Source organism: Wyeomyia smithii, chromosome 1, assembly GCF_029784165.1.
Source record: "Wyeomyia smithii strain HCP4-BCI-WySm-NY-G18 chromosome 1, ASM2978416v1, whole genome shotgun sequence".
NCBI classification, from domain to species: Eukaryota; Metazoa; Arthropoda; class Insecta; order Diptera; family Culicidae; genus Wyeomyia; species Wyeomyia smithii.
In genome coordinates, this window is record NC_073694.1 from 50,014,859 (window position 1) to 50,039,460 (window position 24,602).

The 24,602-nt window shown below is 43.2% G+C and overlaps 1 protein-coding gene across 3 annotated transcripts in view; it reads left to right on the forward strand.

Moving 5' to 3' along the window:
• The window catches only part of LOC129732747 (ras-related protein Ral-a), a 62,145-nt gene that overhangs the window by 14,213 nt on the left and 23,330 nt on the right, over positions 1–24,602 (forward strand). For 2 of the 3 annotated variants that reach the window (XM_055693948.1, XM_055693931.1), the window contains exon 2: positions 15,777–16,572. In XM_055693948.1, coding sequence (XP_055549923.1) covers positions 16,420–16,572 — 153 coding nt within the window. In that variant the 5' untranslated portion in view covers positions 15,777–16,419. Of the gene's footprint in view, positions 1–15,486; positions 15,644–15,776; positions 16,573–24,602 lie in introns of those variants that run through there. The other variant, XM_055693940.1, reaches the window with a different exon arrangement.

The window sequence follows — 24,602 nt, forward strand, 5'->3', positions numbered from 1 at the left end:
TCTCGATCGACTGTATCATACGCTGCCTTGAAATCCACGAATACATGTTGTGTGGGAACGTTGTACTCCCGGCATTTCTGAAGGATCTGCCGGAGGGTGAAAATTTGATACGTAAAAGCGCGTGCTTGTGTGAAGCCCGCTTGGTACTGCCCTACGAATTCTTTCGCTAAAGGAGATAGACGGCGGAGTATAATCTGGCAGAGAACTTTGTAGGTAGCGTTGATCAGCGTTATACCGCGGTAGTTGCTGCATTGTAGCCTCTCGCCCTTTTTGTCGATGGGGCATACAACTACTTCCATCCATTCCTCCGGTAGTCTCTTTTCCTCCCAAATCCTAGAAATTACCTTGTGGAATGCCGTTGCTAGAGCCTCTTTTCCATGTTTATAGAGCTCTGCCGGTAGCCTGTCCATGCCGGCGGCTCTGTTGTTCTTGAGCAACCCGACTTCCCGTTTGATCTCCAGGATATCGGGAACTAGGACATTACTGGCGTCCTTCCATCTGCTCCGCTATCGAGGTGCTCGCTTGTGATTCTCCACGTCCTTACACATATCTGGACTCGGTGAGTAGCCTTTACGGGATTGGTTCACCTCCTCACAAAACTTGCGCGTATCATTAGCCCGAAACAGTTGCTCCAGCTCTTCACGATCTCTGTCCTGCGCTTCTTCCTCCTCATAATCGTGGTCAACTCATTTCGAGCTCGTCGGTATTTGGCCGCGTTCTCTCTTGTGGTGATGCTTAAATAGTTTTTCCAAGCTCTTTTCTTCCTCTCTATCGCTTGCTGGGATTCCCCGTCAAACCAGTCACGACGCTCGACGTTACCCTAGTGCCGCGGTTCCGGCCTCTCCAATGGCTGAGCGTAACTTCCCCCATCCATCGTCGAGAGTTGAAGCACATAATTTGTTCGTGGAAGGTAGTGCCTGTTCGAGTAGGCGCGTGTAGTTCTCGGCAGCCTGCGGGTTGATCAACTGCCAGATGTTTGGCCGAGGCAGTCGTCGTTCGTGGCGGTGTGTAGGCTGTGAGGCCCTATCTCCGGTCTATACATTGCTTCCCTACCAACCGCCGGTTCATACTCCCGATGACGATCTTGATGTCCCCTGACAAGCAGCCGTCGTATGTTGCCTTTAATCCTCAACAGACGCATCCTCTCGTTGATCGTCTTCGCCTTTGATCACGCGATCTTACATTCTGCCCATAACACAAAAACCCGTTTCCAGCTCGTTGGTTGCTCCACCACTCTGGTAGATTTGGGCCTTGCTTCCACGGACTTTCCGCACTTTCTCACCTTTGTGACAGATCTCCTGCAGAGCCACGGTGCCGAACTTGCGGGGCTCTAGCTGCTCAGCTTGTCTCCGCCCACAAAATTTAGCGACTTGCAGTTCCAGGTACCGGGTTTCCACTCGTGGTCCGTTTTTCGTTGCATAGGTCCATGCCGAATGTTTCGAGTTATATTTTCTTGATTGTTCGTAGTGTAATTGCTCAGGTAGGTTGCCTTACTAGAGCCACGCTACCGAGTCCGGGTTGCCATCTTGGGTATAGCGTTCGAGACAACACGTTTCTTCATTCAGCCGCCCGCTCCGGGTCAGATGCTGTTATGAGCCGCCCTGGGAAACCTGGGAAACAGACGCTCAGAAAGGCTGGTTTTTCCTCCGAGGAAGTCAACATACGACAGAGGTCCCACCACGGGTTGGTAACCATGATCTTCGCTTGGTTACTCCTATCCCGGATGGTACCACGGAGAGGTAGGGACAGGAGCTGCTGACCAGGATGCTATGGGCCACAATGGGGTCTATTTTATGCCAACTAGTACGGGTTGTACAGCAGGTACGCTCTGCCCAGCTATTTACCAACCAAGATTTTCTAATTTTCTATTAAAAATGCTAATTTACGAGGGTAAAAAAACTGAAATTTTGCGCTACACTTTCTACAACTAAAGGTACATTATTATTAGCGAAAATATTTGAATATATATTATCATTCTAAAGTAATCAATTTTTTTTTCTCGGTCCTTTTTTTTCAATTCAACCCACATTCGCATTGTAGACCCTAGCAGATGATGTTGATTTCCCGTCCCATTGAGGCGCTACTCTCCCTTTTCAATACTGCCACTCGATCGATCGTTTCTGTTTTCATTCGATCATTTCATTTCGAAATTAAATTGCCATTGAAAACGATGCGAAAGTGAGTGAAGCGATCGATGGTGCCAGCAGAAGGAAAAAACATGCAAAAACAAACAAACAGACACAAAAATCTGGTCAAGAATGTTCGGGCAATAAAAGAGATGTTTTATTGATACTTATTACAACACGGTTTGTGCAAACTAAATACGAAGCATGAACCACTCTTGCGTGATTGATTTGGAATCACCGTATTTGTAGTGGAGTTAGAGAATGGAACGAAACAGAAAAGTAACCGTTCTGGTAAAATATGTGATTGAAGCGCGTCTTCTAGACTTGAAATAATTTCAAATATGCGTGCCCGTGCCAGCAACTGAGAGCGATTACTACAGAGATAAACACGATTGAACATTTCTGATTTCGCAGTACAACTAGTAACGCTCTGAGCATTGCAATTGCCGCAATTTGAGACCTTTGGAAGCGTCTAGGGAGGACCACGATTACGTTCGCAATTTTGCACCGGCAGGCGTGCGGTTTAACGTTAAGATATGCCAAGCCTTCGTATAATCAATCGCCTTATCGGGTGGAAAACGTAAACTGTTTCACTTTTTCACATTTTTACTATGGTACGACCAAGGCAATTAGTTAGACCGTATTTACGCTGCGTTTGGCTGGAGGAGGGAGCTGTGGCGGTTGCGAAAAGCGTTTACTGTTATCTTGGTGGTGCACATGGGAAGGAATTCCGGTCACTATTGCGAAATGTTTGATTTTTAAACACACTGGCGAATGTATACGAGGAAGACCTGCTGCTGTGTGTTAGCCTTGTCCGCTAAGCTGTTGCTTTGGGTTGCAGACATAGGTCCTAATTAACACTTTAGGAGTGCAGGTTTTTTTTTTTCTTATGTACTATCAGTTACGTCTTAACAAGGAAAACCAACTACCGTATTAAACTTTGAACATTGTAGGCTTGGAGCACCGGTTTTGGCCCTAGGATGTTAAATTAAACTATTCTACCTCTTCCGAATATATTACTGATTAAGCTCAACGGTGGAATCCAATAGTTTTAACTATGTAATTTACGAAAAATTAGTTTGAATAAGATAAACATAAAGTTTTGTAAATATTTTAATAAAAAAATTAGAGTTTTAATTTTTGTCCTAACATTCTAATATTCTTCATCTACAACACTTGTTTTGGCTAAATTGCAGAACTGTACGACTTTTTTTGTAATTCGAATTTACTATCCAGTATGGTTTATTTGAAGAAAATCCTTAGATGATGAACAAGCTGAATGACCGAAAAATCTTTTAAAAAATCTAACAATACATTTACGTCTAGCCATCTCGGTTATTTTTGTCATTTTTATTAGTGTTTAATACAAGGCCAAAACCGATGATTTTACCCTATGGAGTGTTTTTTTCCTGCATTATGTACATGCAGTTGTTGAAGAGCAGAAACTACTGTGCTTGTTAATGGTCACTATCCAGCTGTCAGACAGCAACTTCATGTGCGTAACCGTCATACCACAAGTGCCTGTCTGTTTACTAACTCTCAGTTTCAGGCGTGTTCAATTGCAAATTATTGCGTTGAGGAATAGCCGCCTTTTGACGTTCCGTTTCAAACTTCAATTACATGCTCCACAAAGCCTTGCTTGCCAGATCTTAAAGCTGACAACTCGAAGTTAGCTAAGTCGTGAAGCAACTTTTGACGAAACACTGTTCCATTTCTGGGGAAATGCCGCCGCTTCGTGAAATTTCAGAAGTTGCCTCAGTGTGGTTCAAAAACCTTCCCGACTGGGAGATCGCTAGTAATTTCACAGGAACAACTTTCATTGCACTGTTATACGTTTTCCGTCCGTTTGTAGTTTCTGTGTTCGCTCTTTCTCTTGCCCGTGGAACATGGGAAAACCGTTTCCCCGCGCCGTCGGTCGTACAACTGGTGCTATTCCGAAATGTAATATACATTAGCAAAAGCAGCAGCCAAAGCAACAGGCAAAGTGCACAGTCAGTGGGAATCAACAATTAACCTTGTTGTTACCCTCATTTAATTTTTCTTTTCTTCTCAACTTTCTTGGGACATCCAAAGAAGGGTTTGCGACCGCACGCTACGGGGTAGGTGTTATAAGTTCAACAAAGTAGTTTCGTTTGTTTAAAAGCGGGTTTTTAGGTATAATGAACAAATGCCGCGCCCTTCGCTCTGGTTGTGGTTTGAAGAACTTTATGAATTGAATGAATAATGACACAATCAAACCCTTTATCGCCTATCAGGTACTAAATTGTAGCCGTCGAAAGTTGAAATAGACAAACTACTAGAAATATAACCGAAAAAAAAGATTTTACAAAGTTATACTACTTTTCAGTTGAACTGAGCATGTACATATCTTAGAATATATTGCAGCTTTTGTAGGATGAAGTTCGACCAAAACACCAAGAAACTTATTTCGATTTTAAAGTCTCGTCTACCCGCAACTGTGTAAAGCCTGCCAAATTATGTACCTACTACGGTTGCCAGATAACCTGTTTTGCCCTAGAGCTCAACCATTCACGTGAGTTTTGGTGCCCTAGAAAAGGAAACTTTTTTAAAAACTCAATGAGTTTTCTCGTAACGTACGTTGCACAGTGGTCCAAAAAGGCAAAAAGTGGAACTTAATTCCATAGCGCTTTTCACCTTCATCCTAGCTTAATAGTGTCTTCGGAACAATTGTTTGTATGAATGACCCGCATAATTGCGAATTGTTAAAAAATATAAGAGAAAGAAAATCGTATCTTTTTTCGGTACAAAGTTAAATAATATAAGAGAATGAAAATCGTATCTTTTTTCGGTACAAAGTTATAAAGTATATTACATGGAACTTACTTAAAAGTTTGTTTTTTGTTCTTAACTTTTGTAAGTTGCATTTTACACGAAAGTGTTATTCGGAGAAACTGTTAGGGCACACAAAACACACATGTTTGTCAAAGACCATATATCACCAGGACTTTTCCTTACGAAGTTATATCGTATTTTAGCTTATTTTTCCGATAACTTCGAGAACGTATAGGTTAAAAAGGGGCTAGTGGAATCATGATATCAATACTTTGCATTGAAGCAAGAGTGAAGTACTATAAACTCCGTTAAGTTCCATTTGTCCCAATCCACCCATATTAGAGTACGGCAAGCTTATGTTACAGTAGGTTTTCATATTTCAAAAATACTAACTTTTTTGTGTTAAGAGATAGAGCAATGGCTTATTCGGCTGAGTTCTAGAAAGTGCAAAAATATGAAACTTTTCTGTTCTTGGAGTTATCGAAAAAATAGGCTAAAACATGCTATAACTTGGTAACGAAAAGTCTTGGAGATGTGCGGCCTTCAACAAAAACGTGTGTTTCGTCGTCCCAAATGCTTCTTTAGAACAACGTTTTCTTGTAAAATGTAACTAACAAAAATTAAGTACAAAAAATTAATTTTTAAATAACTTTTATAGAAAAAATTCTGTAACTCTGTACTCAAAGAAAATAGGAATTTTATTTGTTCAGCAAAGTTTCATATTTTTGCACGTACTAAAACTTTGCCGAATAAACCATTCCTCTATCTCTTAACACAAAAAAGTTAGTATATTTTATATATGAAAAACTATTCTAACATATGCTAGCCGTACTCTAATATGGGTGGATTAGGACAAATGGAACCTAACGGAGTTTATAGTACTTCAGCTTAACTTCAAGGAAAAGTATTGATATCATGATTCCACTTGCCCCTTTTCAACCTAGACGTTATTGAAGTTATCGAAAAAATTTTTTTTTATTTTTAGTATTGTAAACTTTTTATATTTTTTGAAAATTTGCGATTATGCGGGTCATTCATACAAACAATTGTTCCGAAGACACTATTAAGCTAGGATGAAGGAGAAAGACGCTATGGAATTAAGTTCCAATTTTTGCCTTATTGGACCACTGTGCGTTGGCGTAAAAGCGACGAACCCAGCGAGCATTCACTGTGCGGCATTGACATACTTCTGCATACACTACGGGCTCCAAAAATTCACAGGACTAGTTAAAAAACCATAATATCGTTAGGGAAACTAATTCGAGCGTTAGGACAACTTTTTTCCGCTTTTGTCGACCAGTTCACGCAAGTATCTCTATCCAACGTTCATTAGTAGATACTGACCGTCTTACCCAAAAATTAAAAATATTTCGAAAACTATAATTCCCCAAAACAATTTACACATATGTTTAAAGATACGATAAACTTTAACGATTGTGAAAATCGCAACTTCATACATTTTCAAAGAAAAAAAAAATAAGCTGTAGATCAAGGAAACTATAATACAGACGAAGAGTGTAGCAGCACGTGATGTGCATTTTTTTGAATTTTGAAAGACTAATAGTACTTCGTAAAAAATTGAAAAACTTAGAAAAACTCTTTTTTCTGAACGAGAACAGTAATTTTCAATGGTCTGTCGTTCTATGCATAGTTGGGACAGCTATCGGTAAAACGGAAGTATAGTCTATAACTCAAATCAAGCTCTTAGCAATCAATTTTTTGAATGCATCTATTTCCGACAACATTTTGCTGCAGCTTCTTCTGCATAAAAGTTTTTCGTAGTACCTGCTTCATAATAGTCCAGTATTTCCAGTAGCACGAGTTTAGATCCGGTCAAAAGATCGTAGTTCTTTCGTATTGCTTCAACAGAGAAAGCAGACGCTTCTGTAGACACTCCTTGGGGTAGATCTCCTAGTTTACAGTTCCGGTAGCCACGAATGGTGCACTCCGTTTGCCAAATGAGAAAATCGCTTGCCGAATCTTGTATTTCCTGGCAAACGTTGAAAGTTTCTGCTTCCTCACTTCCTCTGGCCGTGACCTGCCATTTGTCACGATTTGTAGCCTTCTGCATTTTGTACGTATACAGCACCTCCCGGAGAGCCAAGGAATCTCCGAACGAAAGACTTGGACAGATTCAATTTTTTGGCCACTTCCCTGAGCGAAGCATCTGTATTCCGCTTAAACGCTTTCAACGCACGCTTGTGATCCTCATGATTACAAATACAGCATCCATTCCTTTATCTTGTTTGATGCTCAGAGATTCGTAGTGACGTTCAACCACACGACTCATTATTGATAGCACGGTTCCGGGTTGAAGGATTTTCCAGGTACTTGCGCAAAATTAATTCACGACGTTGCTTTTCGGGTGACATATTTATTCCAATTTTTGCAAAACAAAGAGATAATTGACCTAATTCTACTAAGATTCGAACCCTCGACCATTCGTTTGACAAAGCGGGCCCCATAACTTTGCAACTACGCAGCTCCCAGTCTTAATCTATATCCAGTGGAAAAATTCCTTATAAGACGGATCTACGTCGATATGAAGCACTACAGCTCCATTGATAAAATAAATGCCGCCATTTTGGAAGCGTGGAAGTAAATCGAACCTAATATTTCGAAGAACTTGATTACCAGTAAGGGGTTTCCAGACTGTCGAACGAGTAGGAAGGCCAACGGACTATTAGCACTCGGAACTATTCATAACACTGAATATTTGACTATTTCCCGATTATTAAAGTAAGTGCGATTATAGCAAGTAGACACTGAACATCAGGTGAAAATGAAAGCTGGAAAGCATTTTTCAGATGCCAGGATACATACATTGGATGAAAATGAGTCACTCCTAGCTGTTGTCCAGAAACTGGGAGTCGCTATCTTCGATTGAAAATTGATTGCCGAGCTCCTGGAACAATCCCGAATCCAAAAATACTCGTTTGAGGGAGGTATTAGATAGTTCAAACTGTCGTTCCGAAACCGGAGTTACCATTTGGAATTCAAAATCGATTCCGGAACTACCAAAATTGAATGATATTAGGCCCTTACTTTTCTTGATACTGGAAGCCGCCATCTCCGCTTTCAAAACGCACTGGACATAATTTCGATTACGGAATTACCCATATTGGTTGTCACTTGACCATTTTAGGCTATTATCAAACAACCAGAGGTAGCCATCTTCAAATAAAAAAAAATGTAGAATTCAAGCTTCTTGACACTGCCACTGGATTACTGCCGTTCCAAGCCTAGTTGTCCCAGTGTGCATAAGGTTTGTGCAGAACATGGGACTACTACGATTGAAAACGGCGATTTAATATTATCAGTGAATTTTCGGATTTCCAGCAATTACATCCAGAACCAATGACCATAACAGTTTCATGGCACAACAAGTTTACCATTGAGAACAAAAAACCATGGATGGAATTGGTTTTACGTTATATAACTTGAAAAAAAAAAGACAAAATGGGACAAAATATGCGGGTACATTTCAAAAGTACTCGCATATTTTGTCCCATCACATGAAAATTCAACCAGCGACCGGCAGTATCATTGGCAACATTAGTTTATTTAATAAAATGACATACTTCTATATGCCCAAAATAATCCGATATACACTAATCTGGAGCAAAATTATATGTTTGCAGTTTGTTCCACTATGCAGTGGGAATGTTATGCGGGTACTTTCAATATGGGACAAAAACCAACTTGGTATTTTTTCCATGTTTTTCCATACAAAAGTATCAATTTTAATTTTTTTCCAAAAAATATGATAACAATTAAGTCGATTCCCGATGATAACTCAAAAGTGACCAAAATCAGTATGGGACAGTTATGCGGGTACCGGCAGTATAGGAGTGCTTAACTGCCGTGAGATGACATTGTGACGTAGATTCAAGTGATCAGTTTTTCAGTACGGCCCAAAAACGAATGCATTTATTGTTACTTTCGTATTGAAATGGTGCCTACGTCACTTTGTTTTTATGATTTTATGCAGCGTACGAATAAGTAAAAACGAAAAGGAAGATACGAAAAGATAGGTCTTCGAATAATGAACAAATTGGCATGAAAATTTTTTATATCAGGGTAGTAATAACTTGTGGTGTTATTTCTTTCGGGTTCTCCTCTACTATAAAGGCGTTTGCAAATATTTGCTGGTTTGAAAAGAAGTTATCAAATTTTTTACATTAATTCATATAAGGTCTCTTATATTGCTGTTTTACCCAAAATTTCCAGTAATAGTTGAAATCATATTTGTTTGTAGTCCAACTCCGAAACCATTTACAGCAAAATTTGGAATCAATTTCTGCTTTTGTTCTCTTCTGATCTTTTGTTGCCTTTCTTAGGTCCAAGTGGTTTTGGGCTGAATCTAAAATTATTGTTGTTATCATTTTGCTGACATTTGTTATGCTAAAACACTAAATTGACCACACTTTTTTTATTTTTCTTTGTAAAAAAATGTCCACGTGAATAGAAAGCGAGTGGAGAGGTGTTTTTGTCAATGTCCACGGTCGTTCACGAAGGAGGACGGGAAGTTTGAAATGATGAATTTCTATCCACATGGAATGTGGACGGCCCCCTACGTTAAATCATTGCAACTTGCAGCAATGTCCAGGCAACGTTGTTTAAATGAATACGTATCATCGTACGATAAAAATATCAGTGGACCTTAATAAAATGCGTTTTCAGTATAGCAGAAAAAGATTCGAAAATTTTGTCGCAGATTTTTACACAGAGAGTTCGTCCTACTAAATGAGATTTTAAACAATTTAGTAGATTCCAACTAATGCGGATCTAGTTTTGCTACACCGATGTGGTGTGATGACCATTGATGTGATGAATTTACAATTCATGCAAAAAAAATCGTCATAATTCAGTTGTGTACTAGGGAAAACAGAGAGTAGATTTCCTGGTAAATCAAAATGCTGGGTAGCGGTAGATTCGGGATAAATTGAGCAAATCATAAAACAGAATCAAGGCGCAAAAACACAGCTCATATCGCGGCAGGCATCGCTTGTTTAGAAAAAGTAATTCACAATTAACGAATGGAAACATGACTCTGACTAAATTTTAACCATCTACTGCCCAAGCTCGCCTTTAGAAGGACCTTAGTGAAATCATTATAAATATTTAATCAATACTTTCAAAATGTTTTTAAAGATTTATAGCGATTTTGCCGAAGCCCTTCTAAAGGCGGACTTGGGTACTCGAGGGGGGTAACTTTCTTCATGAATGTACTGAAAGTGTTTCTGGAAAGTAAGTTTCTAAACTTTTTACTTGGAAGTTTGGTTGGATTTCTGAATATGGTAAAATAAAAAGCTTCAGTTTTGTTCTCAACAACAATATCGCACGCTAGCCTGGGGGGCTAATGCGGTCTCGATCAACTAGATTAGTTGAGAGAATACGTTATCGATATTGTTTTCGGCACATTTTGCATGTTGTAGGATAAGTACAACGATACACCGTGCCCCAGTGCTGAGTCGAGAAAATTTCCAGCTCGAAAAGACCCTCGACCTGATCGGGAATCGAACCCGACATCACAACCGTGTGGGAGAGCTAGCCGACCGACATCGCTAACCACAGAACCACGGGGACCACAACACCTGTTCTCACCTAGTCTGATTGGTCATTTCTTACAATAACTAGTGTACCAAATGATACTGGCATTGAAATTGATAGTAACTTCGACAGGATCGTTAGAGGTTATAAACGTATCATCTGACACCAAAATCTGAATTATCGTGTGTAAAGGTATTGTACAATACGAGCGTTGAAACGCTCCCCTGGGATACTCCGCAATAGTGTGCAACTGAGTAGTTTCGAAGCCTATCGATAGAACGAAATCTCTGTCTGTATTGTATTATTTTATGATCCTAGCAGAAAACTCCAAGGTAATCATTGTGTTGATCACCATTATGCCAAACCGTGTCGAAGGCTGTTTTATAATTTAACATTACAGTTCAGTAGACTATTTTGTAACCTCGAAATCAGCTGAAAGGCCTTCAGGTGTTGTATTGACTTCCAGTTCTATGAAAAGTTGTGTAATGCGCCGTAGGAAAATGGGTCCCGATTTCTTTACATTTTTCTCTATCTCTAATCAACCGTTCACCATCTTTTGAAGATGCTGCAATAGGACTATGTTTGTTATTAATAAGATTGCTAAACTCTCAAAGCCTGCTCTAAATATTCTTCTTAACCTTGTTGAAAAAGCTTGTATTTATCAGGGATTGTTTCAAACATCGCACATGCTTCATATATAACGATATTTTAAGTCTTGGACTATTTGTCAGTTAGATTTTGAGTGCATGCTATTAGTTAACACTAAATCCAAAGTGTAAAGTCGTCTGTTGAATCGGAATGTAGAAAGCAGTGGATAATAAACTACAAAGGTACCTGATTGGAGTTCATTGAATAGCAAGCTTCCTGCTGTGTTTGCGCGCATGCAATTCCATAGCCCATGTCGTGCGTTTAGATCTCCACAGATGAAAAAAACTTTTACCAATTTTAATGAGTTTTTAAACAGCTTGTATAATATTGTTTGAGCTAGTGTTGTAACCAGAGATCACTGACATAGGGCCCGTAGATGTTATTATCTCGAAGTCAAACAATTTGAAGATGAACTAAGGTAATAAAAAATGCTTAATAGAGGAATGAACGATTATCGCGAATCCAGTCATGTGCCGTCTAGTTCTACCCAGACTATAGATTTTGCAACATATAAGAGAAAAATCAATAGAATTGCTAAGGAGAAATCTGAGGAGAAAAAACGTGAGGTTTGCCGTGAAGAACATAGGCATTTCAGTATAAAATTGTTGAACTTTTCTCCATGTTATCCATCACAGGGGAAACAGTATTGAGCAGTGATTTACAAGATTATTCTGATTTGTTGTTTTTTGGTCATACATGTACCTAATTCCAAGAAATCTTTACCTGTGATGTCAACTATTACGTCGAGAGAGACTCAGGTAAGCTGTACTCTAGGAGTTTGCTTGTCAAACCTGTGAATATGAAAATCGTCGGATCAACTTTTGAGTTTCCCTTTTTGAAAAGTTTAAGGACGGGTTTCTTATACAAATAAAAAAATCTTCACTACCAAAACCAACGATAGGTCTTCTTTTTGTTTGAAACTTACTATTTTATATGTACAGTGCTTTTCCGATTTTATCAACAGTCGTTTTTATCACTACTCGCCAAATTCTAGCTCGATTTTCTCACGCTTTTTTCTACAGCTTAGGAAGCTGTAGTTCAGCTGTAGTCCTTTTAGTTATGAGATTTATAAGCTAGAAATCAACAAAATTATTTGTCGAGAAATGTGTGCATTTTACCTCAGTTATGCGATCGTGTCTTGGATACAACCTGCTATACATACTATTTTGTGGTTATAAATGGTGTGCAGTGGAAGAAAACTTCAGTTTCAGTTTGTATTTTTCATGGAAAACTAAGTTGTTGCATGAAATATATTCTGGATTAGCAATAGACAAATATTCAAATACTTAGGTGCCTCGGGAGGCAGATGATTTTCCGCGTATGTTGTTCGCATAGGATCACGTCGTTTGAAAAAAAAAGATACTCCGCGTTCGTTTTCGTAATGGACGAGCTTCGCGTGCAACGCTGTTAGATTTCGTCACTTATCACGGTATTGAAAAGATAAACTTGGTATCGATCTGACTGTTTAGCCAGAGATTTCTCGCGCGTTGCTTTTATATATACGCATCGTCAAATGTAGTAGGTTTCGTTTGGTCAATAAATATCGTGACGAGTTTAATGACTACACAACGTACATTTGTCAAAGAACTGCATCTGTCGAAGTGAATTTGCTTTCTCTAGGCAAATCGTGATTGGTAATAAACAAATATTTAAACACTAGGATAGTACTATAAATTCTTCGCACGCAGCGCTCGCATAGGTTCGCGGTTTTGACAAGAAAATTACTCATCTTTCGTCTTCGTAATGTTCTTACCACGGTGGCTTTTTTCTTGAAACAAGCATTTTTACGTGACATGTAGAAAATAAGGAGACGCGACTTTTTGTCTTACTTTCGAACAAAACATTTTTTAAATAATTTAGGGAAGTCTAATTTTTCTTTCAATGAAGATGAACTGACCTGTTCACAAGTTCAAGTTACTCTGATCTCATGGCGGCTTTGAAAAAATCTTTAACGACGTGTAAACCAGCAGTAACTGTATTAAAAATTCATGCTGCCGCAGCACAGCGTACTTCTCGAGGCCGTTTTGGGCTATCGCTCATCGGCGGCCAACCGGTATTGACACTCGGCGTTGAATCATCTGCCCCCAGCGCCAGCGGCAACTACCCCCAGCTCTTCACGAAAGCGGTCATAAGTTACGATTACAATGGACCCGGCCGCAGATAGGCCATTGACCGTTTAATGACCGCGCTCCGCTCACGGCTTGTTTTCGAGCTTGCGATGACCGCACTGCGATTCCAGAAGCAGCATACATACACAAATAACGGATTTTGCAATTTTCATTTCCCTCTGCAGTACTTTTTTTGGCCCATAGCTTCTCAGTTATTGATTTGCTACTCCAGTAAGGTAGCACGCTCTTTTTTTGCTCGTAACTAGCGAAGAATCCAACTTTACTGGCTGTGATGCAAATAGGCTCGCTTCGCTAACGGTTTGTGTTCAGCTCCGTGTTGTTTGGTCGTGCTTGTCGAAGGGTTGTTTCAATTGGTATTACTTCCTTTTGCTGTGACAATGGTCGCTGCGGCCAGTAAGACCGCGAGTAGTAACATGGTAGCCAGAACGCGCGCGGGTCGCGATGCTTTTGTACATCGGGCGCGGTTACTATTTGAAATATTGGCGTCGTCTGTCTGGACGGAAGTATAGCTGACCTCCCTCCCTTTCATTCCATTAGCATGACATAATCAAGGTTGCGCAAATATGTAATTGCATTACTAGTGAAATTCTGTCTCGACGTGGACCTTGGTAAACCTGTGTACATTATGCAGTGCTTCGTTTTTTGTTGTAAAAATGCAGACAATCGCGTTACAGCAGACTGGGTGGGTACTTGATTTTGACAAGTAATCAATAATGTTTATTTTCCTCTACTTTGATTTTTTTCAAGAATTACAATGTTCGTAAATGAGATTTGTAGTGAGTAAAGTTGTTACTTCAATTTAGCCTGGAGGAAGCTAAAACATTTACTATATTTATTCTTAAGTGGAGGATTCATGAGCCAGTCGTTTGTCCGAATACCGAATTCATGATATGTTAGTACTTTAGTTTTTCTACAAAAAGGACCACCTCAATTGAAAATAAGCAAGCCACAAATGTTGGCAATGGCGTGTGATGATAACGGAGATGTTTGCATACTATTGTCTTCAATATTTCATCCAAATTCTCAATGTTTGAAATCTCTCTTGGCGAAATGGAATATAAGTGAAGCACCTTTAAAAAATATTGCGTACAACATGCTGGAAGCCGCCTTTGCTGATAAAAAAATTTGTTTAATAGTATTATTATTAAAAGGTCGATTTTTTATTTTTTTTAATCTGGGGTGGTCTAATCGGCACCAAAGTCGAATTTTTGCTATTGACTTGATAAGAACAATTACTCAAAAAATGAGCCATACACAGAAATGACCAAAAAAAAAGTCTTGATCCTTCCAAAAAAGTTCTGAATCCGGATCGAAATTTTACGCAATTTCAAAAATTGAACGATTTGTTTATCTCGCGTTAGTTTAAAGTTGACGGAATTGCAACAAATTTAATCGAATTCTCGCATAAACCTGCGATAGCATTCGCCAAAATTTATTTTATTGATTGAAGAAAAATCATGTCAGGTTTTTCTTTAATTTACTTCGCAGTGGCTAATCCAGGACAGAGATGTTATTGCGGTACAGTCGCACCGGATGGCGTATGTTTGAACTGGGATATCGATGGAAATTTACCGCTGCGGCCATTTGCTTGGTTTTCACGCGATATTGAGATTCCGTCCCCGAACTTCCTGCTTTTAACCTAGATGCGTGAACTATCGAATGGTTGAAGGCGCTTTCCCATCATCATCGGTATCGCCTGATTGACAGACGGTAAAACTGATACTCTGCACAAGTTTTCCTAGTCTGCTTACAATAAATTTGTAAGCATGTCTTACTACTGTTAACGATATTGTTCAGTGTAACTGCCGCGCTTCTTATTAACTCCAACAAGCCAGTTCCATCAAGGCGTGTCAGATGATTTATTCAATTGTTGAGCCAAGCGGTTAATTAGTCCAATGATTAACATCTTTTGTTGCTCTCGCTTTGCGGAACGCATTATTTGGGGTTAACTCAAACTGGTCCTATATTTAACCTCTCTGTGAACTCCATCGCATTCCATCGCATCGCAGTACGTTGTTCGGACGGCTGGATTCACGCTCCGTCGGACATACGCAAAACGAACCGGTTCTCGCCATAGTAACACAAACAAAACCGTCCCAAAGTGTATCGTAAATTAAAGTCGTGATAGTTTTCACAAACATATATCCGGCGATGAGCGCAGTTCGCAGCCAGCTGCACCAGATGGATGACTGGATTGGCACACATTGCGCACTTCGCGAAGAGTAAATCCACAAACACGCCCCCGAGCTGCGAGAACTCGATTTTGCATTTGCGGGTGAAATGGAAATATGTTATGTTTAAAACGTGGAATTTTCTTTCCGTTCCGGTTGGTTGTTTAAACGATGAAGCTATTTTTCGACGCACGAACAATTCCCATTCTACAATTCCTTATATGTAATGCAAAAGAACTCCCCATACTTTATTTGAATTGTCTGGTTCAATTAAACCAGGGTTCATGGTTATTTAATCTAACTCTTTATTTGTTCATTTATATTAACTAACTGTACACTTTAATTCCCTATTCCAGATTCTCCATTGATCTAAACCGGAATAACAACTGGCGCTCGACGATAGGAGTCCTCAACATCACGGGTTACGCTTACGGACCTACATTTGCACCGGAGGATGGGTCGTCGATGATGATACCACGGCGACCATATTTTAACAAGCTGCACCATCTGTGGTAGCTAGACGCAACAGAGAAAAAAACGAAAGAAGACAAAAAGTAAACAAACAAATCAGCAGATTACTTAAAGCATAATTTATGAGAAGGACGGACGGAACTCGGCGATAGATGTGTCTCGTTGTTAGTGTTTGTGTGGTTATCAAGCTCTCGTAGAAGTGCTGTTAGTGATAAGAGATATATTTGCAGCCTCAGTGTTCATGATAGTGGATATTTTTTTGTATTGGATGCAACTGTGAATAATTCAACAGTAGCACCAGAATAGGTCACGATATTACCTCAATCATTCTCAGTAACTCGCTCTCGCATCAAGACAAGGGAACATTTCCCATACCACCAGCAGGCTCAAACCAGAGTGAACCCGCATACAGTGAAGCCAAACCAGTGTGATACCAGTGATTAATTGACCAGTTTCCAGCTTCGAAGTATTATTAACCATAGTGTCCACACGTAGACGACGAAGAGGAAGCAGCAAATACTCGGCAACATGTCTAAGAAACCAACAGCGGGACCGGCACTGCACAAGGTCATAATGGTGGGCAGCGGTGGCGTCGGCAAATCGGCACTCACACTGCAGTTCATGTACGATGAGTTCGTGGAAGACTATGAACCGACCAAGGCGGATAGCTACAGGAAAAAGGTTAGCTTTAGTTTAATTAAAGAGACAAACATTGTGCATTGTGTTATCGTTTAAATTGGCAGGAATATTATAACTTGTTGCAAATCAACTCAAGACTAGAGACCGCGTAGAAAGCGACTATAGTGTAAATGTTTTTTTTAAACGAAAGTTTACGTTTTTGAGCTCTTCGTATTGTTTTTTTTTTTTTTTTATATATTTCTACATAACTTTTGTTATCTTTTCCCAAGCCTTCTATTTGTTTTTGTTTACATCTCTGAAATCTTCAATTTTGTTTTTCTTTTTTTTTTTTAAGTAGAATACTTCTCTCAGGAAGTTCGGCTACATAGGGATGTGAAATGAAAATCTGAAACCGGAAAAAGTGAAAAATATGTCCAATTTCAAATGCTAATAAATCGGTTAGTATTCGATGGATTTCCTTCGTTCTTGTAGCAATAGATTGGAAAATCTTCTAAGATTCTTCCCAAAAGAAGATAATTGTAAATTCTTCTAAGATTCTACCCAAAAGAAGATGATTGGCGTGTGTCGCCAGACTGCCATTATTCCCCCCGTGTTGGGGCAACATGAAGATTGCCATCAGGTAATCCAATTTTGGAAATCAAAATGCTTTTTTCAAGGCAAATAAACAAGTCATTGAAAGTTAATAATTTTTGACAACGCAAGCAAAATTCTGTGTTGGATCCTAGCAATTTAAATTTGTCGCACCCGTCTAATTTATGAATGTGAAATAGCTTCCACAGTGCATGTTGTTCGTGTATCTTAATTCCCCCACTGTTAGGGCTCAAAGGTTGTGATCAGCAACCAATTTTGAACCGCAAAATGCCTTTTTCAAGGCAAATAAACAAATAATTGAAGGTTAATAATTTTCTGGCATCAACACAAGCAGACATTCTGTGCGGGATGCAATCAAATTATGTTGTAGTTGTCTAATTTTTACTTTTACTTTATTTAGTAAACTACCCCACTGTAGGGGCAGCGCAAAGGCTGCGATCAGCATAACCGACATAGAATAATGAACTGCCCTGTTAGACCGCATTCACAAAGACAGTTAGTTCGACTATGCAGAGCTAATATGAAGTAGATTTAATCAATCAGCATTAACAGAATTTCATCGTCTCCCAGCTGCCAAGTTGCAACATGATGCAACACGCAACAGCGAGCAAACGAAATCGCGTGATGTTACAAACCGCAATAAGATACGGGTTAAAACCGTTGCGTGTGTGAGAGCACACCATCGGTGTTTATTCGCTGGATACAAAAATCAAATGCGAATTGTGGAATAATTCGTCTAAAGAACATTAGAAAATGGTAAAACTGAACTGGAAGGCGTGGCCTATTACGTAGCACCCTTCGGCTATAAAAGAGTGTTTCTGGGAAAACTAGCTACATTCATTAGTCGGAAGGTGAACTGGATGGACCGTCCACAACGTTGACAGCAGTAGCAGCAGCTATCGGCACTCAGCAGTAACAGACCATAGCAGCGGGTTGCGCTTTTTTTTTTGGCGTGTTGGTGATTGACCCGCCACACACGTTGTAGCTCCAGGACAATCTGGGATGCGGCCGCACAGGCCGCGTTCCAGATGTCCGGGTCGTCGCACATCCTCCGGACAAGATTGTCCGGAGTAGTGCCAGGCCCGCTCACAGCCATCATGTTGCTCCGCGCTCTTACGAAACGGGGGCATACGAAGAAGACATGCTCTGCAGTCTCCTCCTTTTCCACGCACTCGGGACACATGGGGGACCCCGCGTGCCCGAACCTGTGCAGATATTGCGTGAAGCAACCATGGCCTGACAGGATCTGTGTCAGGTGGAAGTTCACCTCGCCATGTCGCCTCCCGACCCAGCCGGATATCTCCGGTATAAGTCGGTGCGTCCATCTGCCCTTTGTGGAATTAGGCTATTCCCTCTGCCAACGGAGCATCGAGAATGACCTTCTGGTGCCTCGTATGCCCCTTGTGTCACGTTGGTCGAAACACCCTCTGTCCTCCTTGATGGCGATGCTGATAGGCATCATGCCGGACAAGACACAGATTGCATCGTATGACACCGTACGATACGCACTCACAACCCTTAGGGACATGAGCCTGTAGGTACTTTCCAGTTTACCGTGGTAACTGTTAGTAGCTAGCGCTCTGGACCATACTGGCCCACCATACCTAAGTATGGACGAAACCACGCTGGCAAGAAGTCTTCTCTTGCTGCCATAGACCGCTGAGCTATTGGACATCATACGAGATAGTGCTGCAATAGCCGATGAGGCCCTCTTACAGACATAGTCGACGTGGCTCCCGAACGTGAGCTTGTCGTCGGCCATAACCCCCAAGAGCTTCAGGGATCGCTTTGAGGTGGTGGTGCAGTCTCCGACTCTGACCACCGCCTGTTGCTCCGATTTACGGTTCTTCACAACCGTGACCTCCGTCTTATGGTGCGCGAGCTCCAGTTTCCTGGAGCGCATCCAGTCCTTCTATATGCAATGCGCAGCCGTCAACTCGACCTCCTCGATCGACTCGCCGTAAACTTCTAGCGTTATGTCGTCTGCAAAGCCGACGATCACAACCCCTACAGGAAACTTTAGTTTCAACACCCCGTCATACATGACGTTCCACAACACCGGACCCAGGATGGAACCTTATGGAACCCCTGCGGTGATTGGAACGCACTTCTGACCCTCCTCTGTGTTGTAAACCAGTACTCGATTCTGGAAGTAATTTTCCAGAATCTTGTACAGCGACACCGGTACTTGGATGCTCCTGAGCGCGAGCGCTATGGAGTCCCAATTGGCGCTATTGAACGCATTCTTCACGTCAAGCGTGACGATTGCGCAATAGCGTATTCCCCTTCTCTTGCGCTGTAGTGCTATCTCCGCCGTCTTGGTGACGGAGGCGATGGCATCCAGCGTGGACCTGCCCTTCCGGAAGCCGAACTGGTTGCTTGCCAGACCGTTTACACCCTCTGTGTACCTCACCAGTCTGTTGAGGATAATCCTCTCAAGCACCTTGCCCGCCGTGTCTAGCAGGCAGATAGGCCTATATGCCGATGGGTCACCTGGTGGTTCCCCAGCCTTCGGCAGTAGGACCAATTTCTTTTCCTATCCGGAAAAAGACAGTCATCCAGGCACCTCTGCATGACTACTCGGAACAGCCCGGGGGCCGTTTTTATCGCCAGCTTGATTGCCAGGTTAGGGATACCATCCGGTCCCGGTGCCTTGCTCATCTTTAGAGAGTTGGCGATCACGATGAGTTCCTCATTCGTAACCCTTGCCTCCTCCTGAACCTCGACACGGCTGTCGTCGCCCACGGATTGGATGCTCGGCAGGTTGGCCGACCCTCCCTGGTCTGTGTCTGAGATACTGGAACGTCGGACGTGAGACTCGACCGCCGGAGGCCAAGGACTTGGCTCGTGGCGCGGAAAGAGTCCCTCGATGATTCGCTCCAGCATCGCTGGTGATCGCTCTGCAGGCGCCAGCGCGCCTTTGGTCTTGGCCATTACGATCCTGTAGGCGTCACCCCACGGGTTCGTATTGGCACTCGCGCATAGCCTATCGAAACAGGCCCTCTTGCTGGCCTTAATCGCACTCTTCAGCGTCGATCTGGCAGAACTGAATGCTGCGCCGCGCTCTGTCCTCTGTTCATCTGTTCGCGCACGCTGCATCCTCCGTTTTGCACGGAGGCACGCACTGCGAAGGTCCGCTATCTCGTCAGTCCACCAATAGACCGGTGGCTTCCCATTCCTAGGTTGGCGAGTCCTAGGCATGGTGGCGTCGCACGCCCGAGATAGCATAGCAACTAGTTGGTTGGGCGTCGGGCGAAGCCGACTGCCCCCCCCCTCACGCTCTCGTCTCATTGCCTCTTCGATTACCTCGGCATCGAAATGCGATGTCTTTAACCCGCGGGCGATCGGAGTGTTGGCCCTACTTGTCGCTTGCCGCCTCTCGTTGTTGTCTACACTATAGCAGACCGTCTGATGGTCGCTATTGGTGTAGCCATCGTCTACCCTCCAGTTCTTGATCAGTCCTGGAGAACGTCACGTCGATGATCGACTCCGCGCCATTTCTGCTGTATGTACTTTTGGACCCAATGTTGGCCAGATCTAGGTTGAGCTTTGCCAAAGCTTCCAACAAGATCTGGCCTCTCTGGTTCGTGGAGCGACTCCCCCACTCGACAGCCCAAGCGTTGAAGTCGCCTGCCACCACCAACGGTGTTAGGCCCGTTAGCTCCATGGCTAACCGGTCGACCATCTGTGCGAACCTTTCGGTAGACCAACGCGGCGGAGCATAGCAACTGCAGTAGAACACTCCGTTCACCTTGGCAACCGCGTACCCTTCTTCTGAGGTTAAAACAACCTCCTGAACTGAGAACCTGCCCGTCGTCCATATGGCCGCCATGCTGGACCTATCCGCAACCCAGTTACCGTTTCCGGGAGGGATGCGGTAAGGGTCCGATACAATGGCGATGTCCGACAGCGATAGTCGACTATAGCATCTGCTGAGCTGCGTAGCAGTGGTTCAGGTTCAGTTGCCTCACCCTTACGCCCGTGGTTTCATAGCCGGCTTGCCGGTTGGGCACCTGGGGCCTCCCATAAAGTGTTTGGCGTCCCATTTCCCGGAACACACTATACACTTGGGAGGCTCCCCACAGTCCTTCGCTTTATGGCCTGCACCACCGCAACGCCTGCATAGTTGGCTCCTGTCGGGCCCCTTGCAGGCCTAGGACTTATGTCCTCCCTCAAGACACCGGAAGCAAACGTCCAGTGGCTGGAGTATACCCAGGGGGCATACTGACCAGCCGACCTTCAGCTTGCCTTCCTTAAGTGCCAGGTTCGCGTCCGCCGACGCTAACCGGAAGGTAGCCACCTGGGTTCCCGCTGGACCCTTCCGGAGGCGGATTGACTCAGTGGCCACCTCCACCCCGCATTTCTCCTTGAGGGCTAGCGCAATGTCGCACCCCTCGGTGATTTCGTCCAGGTTTTTAAGCTGGAGAGTCACCGAGGTAAGTGCCCGAACCTGCACCTCCTTGCCGAGGACCTGCATGGCTACCGCCTTGTAGGAAGCGCCCTTGTTTTTCGCATCCTTTCGGAGCTCAAGGATCATCTCGCCGGTGCGAGATCGGCGAATGCTCCGCACATCCGCCCCCAACTCCTTGAGCTGGGTTTCGCCCCTCATCTTTTTCAATACCTCCGAGTACTTGGATCCGTCGGTTTTGAGGATGAGGGCGTCCCCCCTGCTCTTGGCTTTCTTGGCCCTTGGCGGTCGACTCTTTGCCGCTTTATCTTGGCGTTTTCCACCTTCCTGGCGCCCTTTTCCTACCACGGTAACCCAGGGGTTTCCCGCAGTAGCCGCTCCGGTCGACACTTCGGCCCTTGTGCCTGTTGGTGTGCTGTCCCGCGTGGATAGCGCCACCAACCGCTTTTTCACGTTTTCGGGGGCCGTTTCCCCCGGGGACTGCCGCGTTCGCTTAGTGGTCTGCCCCGTAGAGCAGATCGCTGCGGACGTGAGGGCATCGGTCTGAACCCCTTTGGATTCAGATGCCCTTTTCTTCCCCACCTCCTTTTCAGCCGCTTCGGCCCGCGCCTCGAGTTCGGCGTACTCCTGTTGAGCTTCGTCAATGGTGCCCAGAAGCAGGAGGAGGCTCTGCTTCAGGTCCCTGGCGATATTGCTCCTATTCGCCGCGAACTCGATGATCGCATCGAGCTGTTCGGACAGCGCTGCCACCCTTTACCGCTTGTCCCTACTCTTCTCGATGGCCTTGACCAGCAGGGGACCGTCGACCGTTATATCCGGTGTGGAGACTAGCGTGTTGACCTTTCCGCCACCGGATTTTACTGCATCCGTCTCCGCCTTCTTCTGTGGAGACCGCTGGATGCCGCCTCTCGCAAAGGGATTTGGTAGTCCCTCCGCGCTCGTCACTTGTTTTTTGGTAGTTGGTTTCATTTGATTGGGTCCCCCTTCCAGCCGCTATCCTTGTCCATAGATGAGAAGTCGCTTGTATGGTCCCATGGTAATCTATGCCGAAGCAGTGAGGCCATGGGTAAGGGGGGTCGCCATAGCACCTTATGAGCACTATGACGCCCCCGCCCGCGTAAGTCAGGAAAGGGGCATCTTGTCCTAGGACTAGTTCCCCCCCATCTGATCCTTCTCTGCCTGATTCCCACCAGGCAATGGACGCGGAACGTACTGGAAGGCCTGCCAGGTTTTACGGGACGGAGACCCCTGCACCGGGTACCATCTCGCCGTTTCAAGCCGCTGTCACGCGGTCGTGGTTCCGTATCATATCCGACTCGGATCCGTTTTGTTCGCTGCCAGTTGCCATAATTGGGGCCTTACTGGTGTAAGCCCCAATGGGCAGGAGAGTGCATTTGGTTGATGGGAGCGGTACTATCCGCTCCGTCAGAGATGCTTCCGGGTACTCGTGGCATTTGCGAGGAGTCGACGGCCCGGTGTCCGACCCTCACCACCCCTAGGCAATCTCCCGCTGCTGGTCCGGGGCTGTTGGGTACTGTCAGCGGTCACCCTCGTACTATGTGACCTCGGCGATCGCCACGCGCCGACCCGTGGTGGCATACAGCTCTGCGGGTTGCGCCTGTGGCTGCTGCATTGTTCACCACGTCTCAGGAGCAGCGCGGTTCTTCTCAGTCTGTGTTGCCAGACTGCCATTATTCCCCCCCTGTTGGGGCAACATGAAGATTGCCATCAGGAAATCCAATTTTGAACATTAAAATGCCTTTTTCAAGGCAAATAAACAAGTCATTGAAAGTTAAAAATTTTTGACAACGCAAGCAAGTATTCTGTGTTGGATTCTAGCAATTTAAATCTGTCGCACCCGTCTAATTTACTGAATGTGAAATAGCTTCCACAGTGCATGTTGTCCGTGTATCCCGCACTGTTAGGGCAGCTCAAAGGTTACGATCAGTAACGGATTTTGAACCGCAAAATGCCTTTTCAAGGCAAATAAACAAATAATTGAAGGTTAATAAGTTTCTGGCATCAACACAAGCAGACATTCTGTGCGGGATGCAATCAAATTCTGTTGTAGTTGTCTAATTTTTACTTCATTGAGTTAACTCTCCCTTGTAGGGGCAGCGCAAAGGCTGAGATCAGCATAACCGACTTTGAATAACAGAACGCGTTCACAAAGACAGTTAGGCCTCTGCCATGGTGAACGCGAACGCGAGCGATGGAGCGAGAAATTTGCCGTAGGTAAATAAACAACTCTCTTTACGGCTGTTCGGCATTCTGAATTTTGGCAATCATAACTTCTGCTGGTTGTCTGATTTTCAGTGTGAAAACAGCCTTTAACTTTGTTGTCAGAGTGCCTGACTACGATTTGGTAATATTGTTTGAGTTGAATGTTTACAAAATTTTATAATATTCCTCTTTCTCCCATTCAATAAAACAGGTATTAAGATGCCTTCGTCATACGCAAGTTCACCATAACTCCCGCTATCGGCGTAACACAGAGATGCAATCAGCGTCATATCCGATTTCAAATTCAACAACAAACTGTCATTTATAGGACAACCAAACGATTGAATTGAAGATTTAATATTTTCTCGTTCTGAGCTTTAACCAAAAGTTAATTATCTTAATTTGAATTCACATGTACATATAGTCTGACTGTTGAAACTCGTTTGCGCCGCAAAGAGTTTGTTCTTTTCCTGTTCAGTGAGGTCGTATTTATATGTGCAAACTGAAATTGAGTAGTACTTCAACTTCATTTGCACAGAATTTTCAATACTGCCAATGAGCGGTCAACATTTATTTACTAGGAAAAAACTGACACGCAAGCAGCCGGGTTATCTCTCTTGTAAAAGTATTCTACTTCAACCTTGCGGTCGTGGCTTTGCACACAACCCTCCTGTGACTTTTTAATTTGTTCACTTGCATTGACAAACTATCGCAATTGTCTAGAAAAAGGTACTAGAATAGTTAAAAATCTTTGTCTTCCTGGTAATAGATAAACCATTTAAACATTGCTCAGACCAGTTCTGAATGTTCTTTGCGGAAATCGACGACAATGAGAGGAGCATCAAATTCA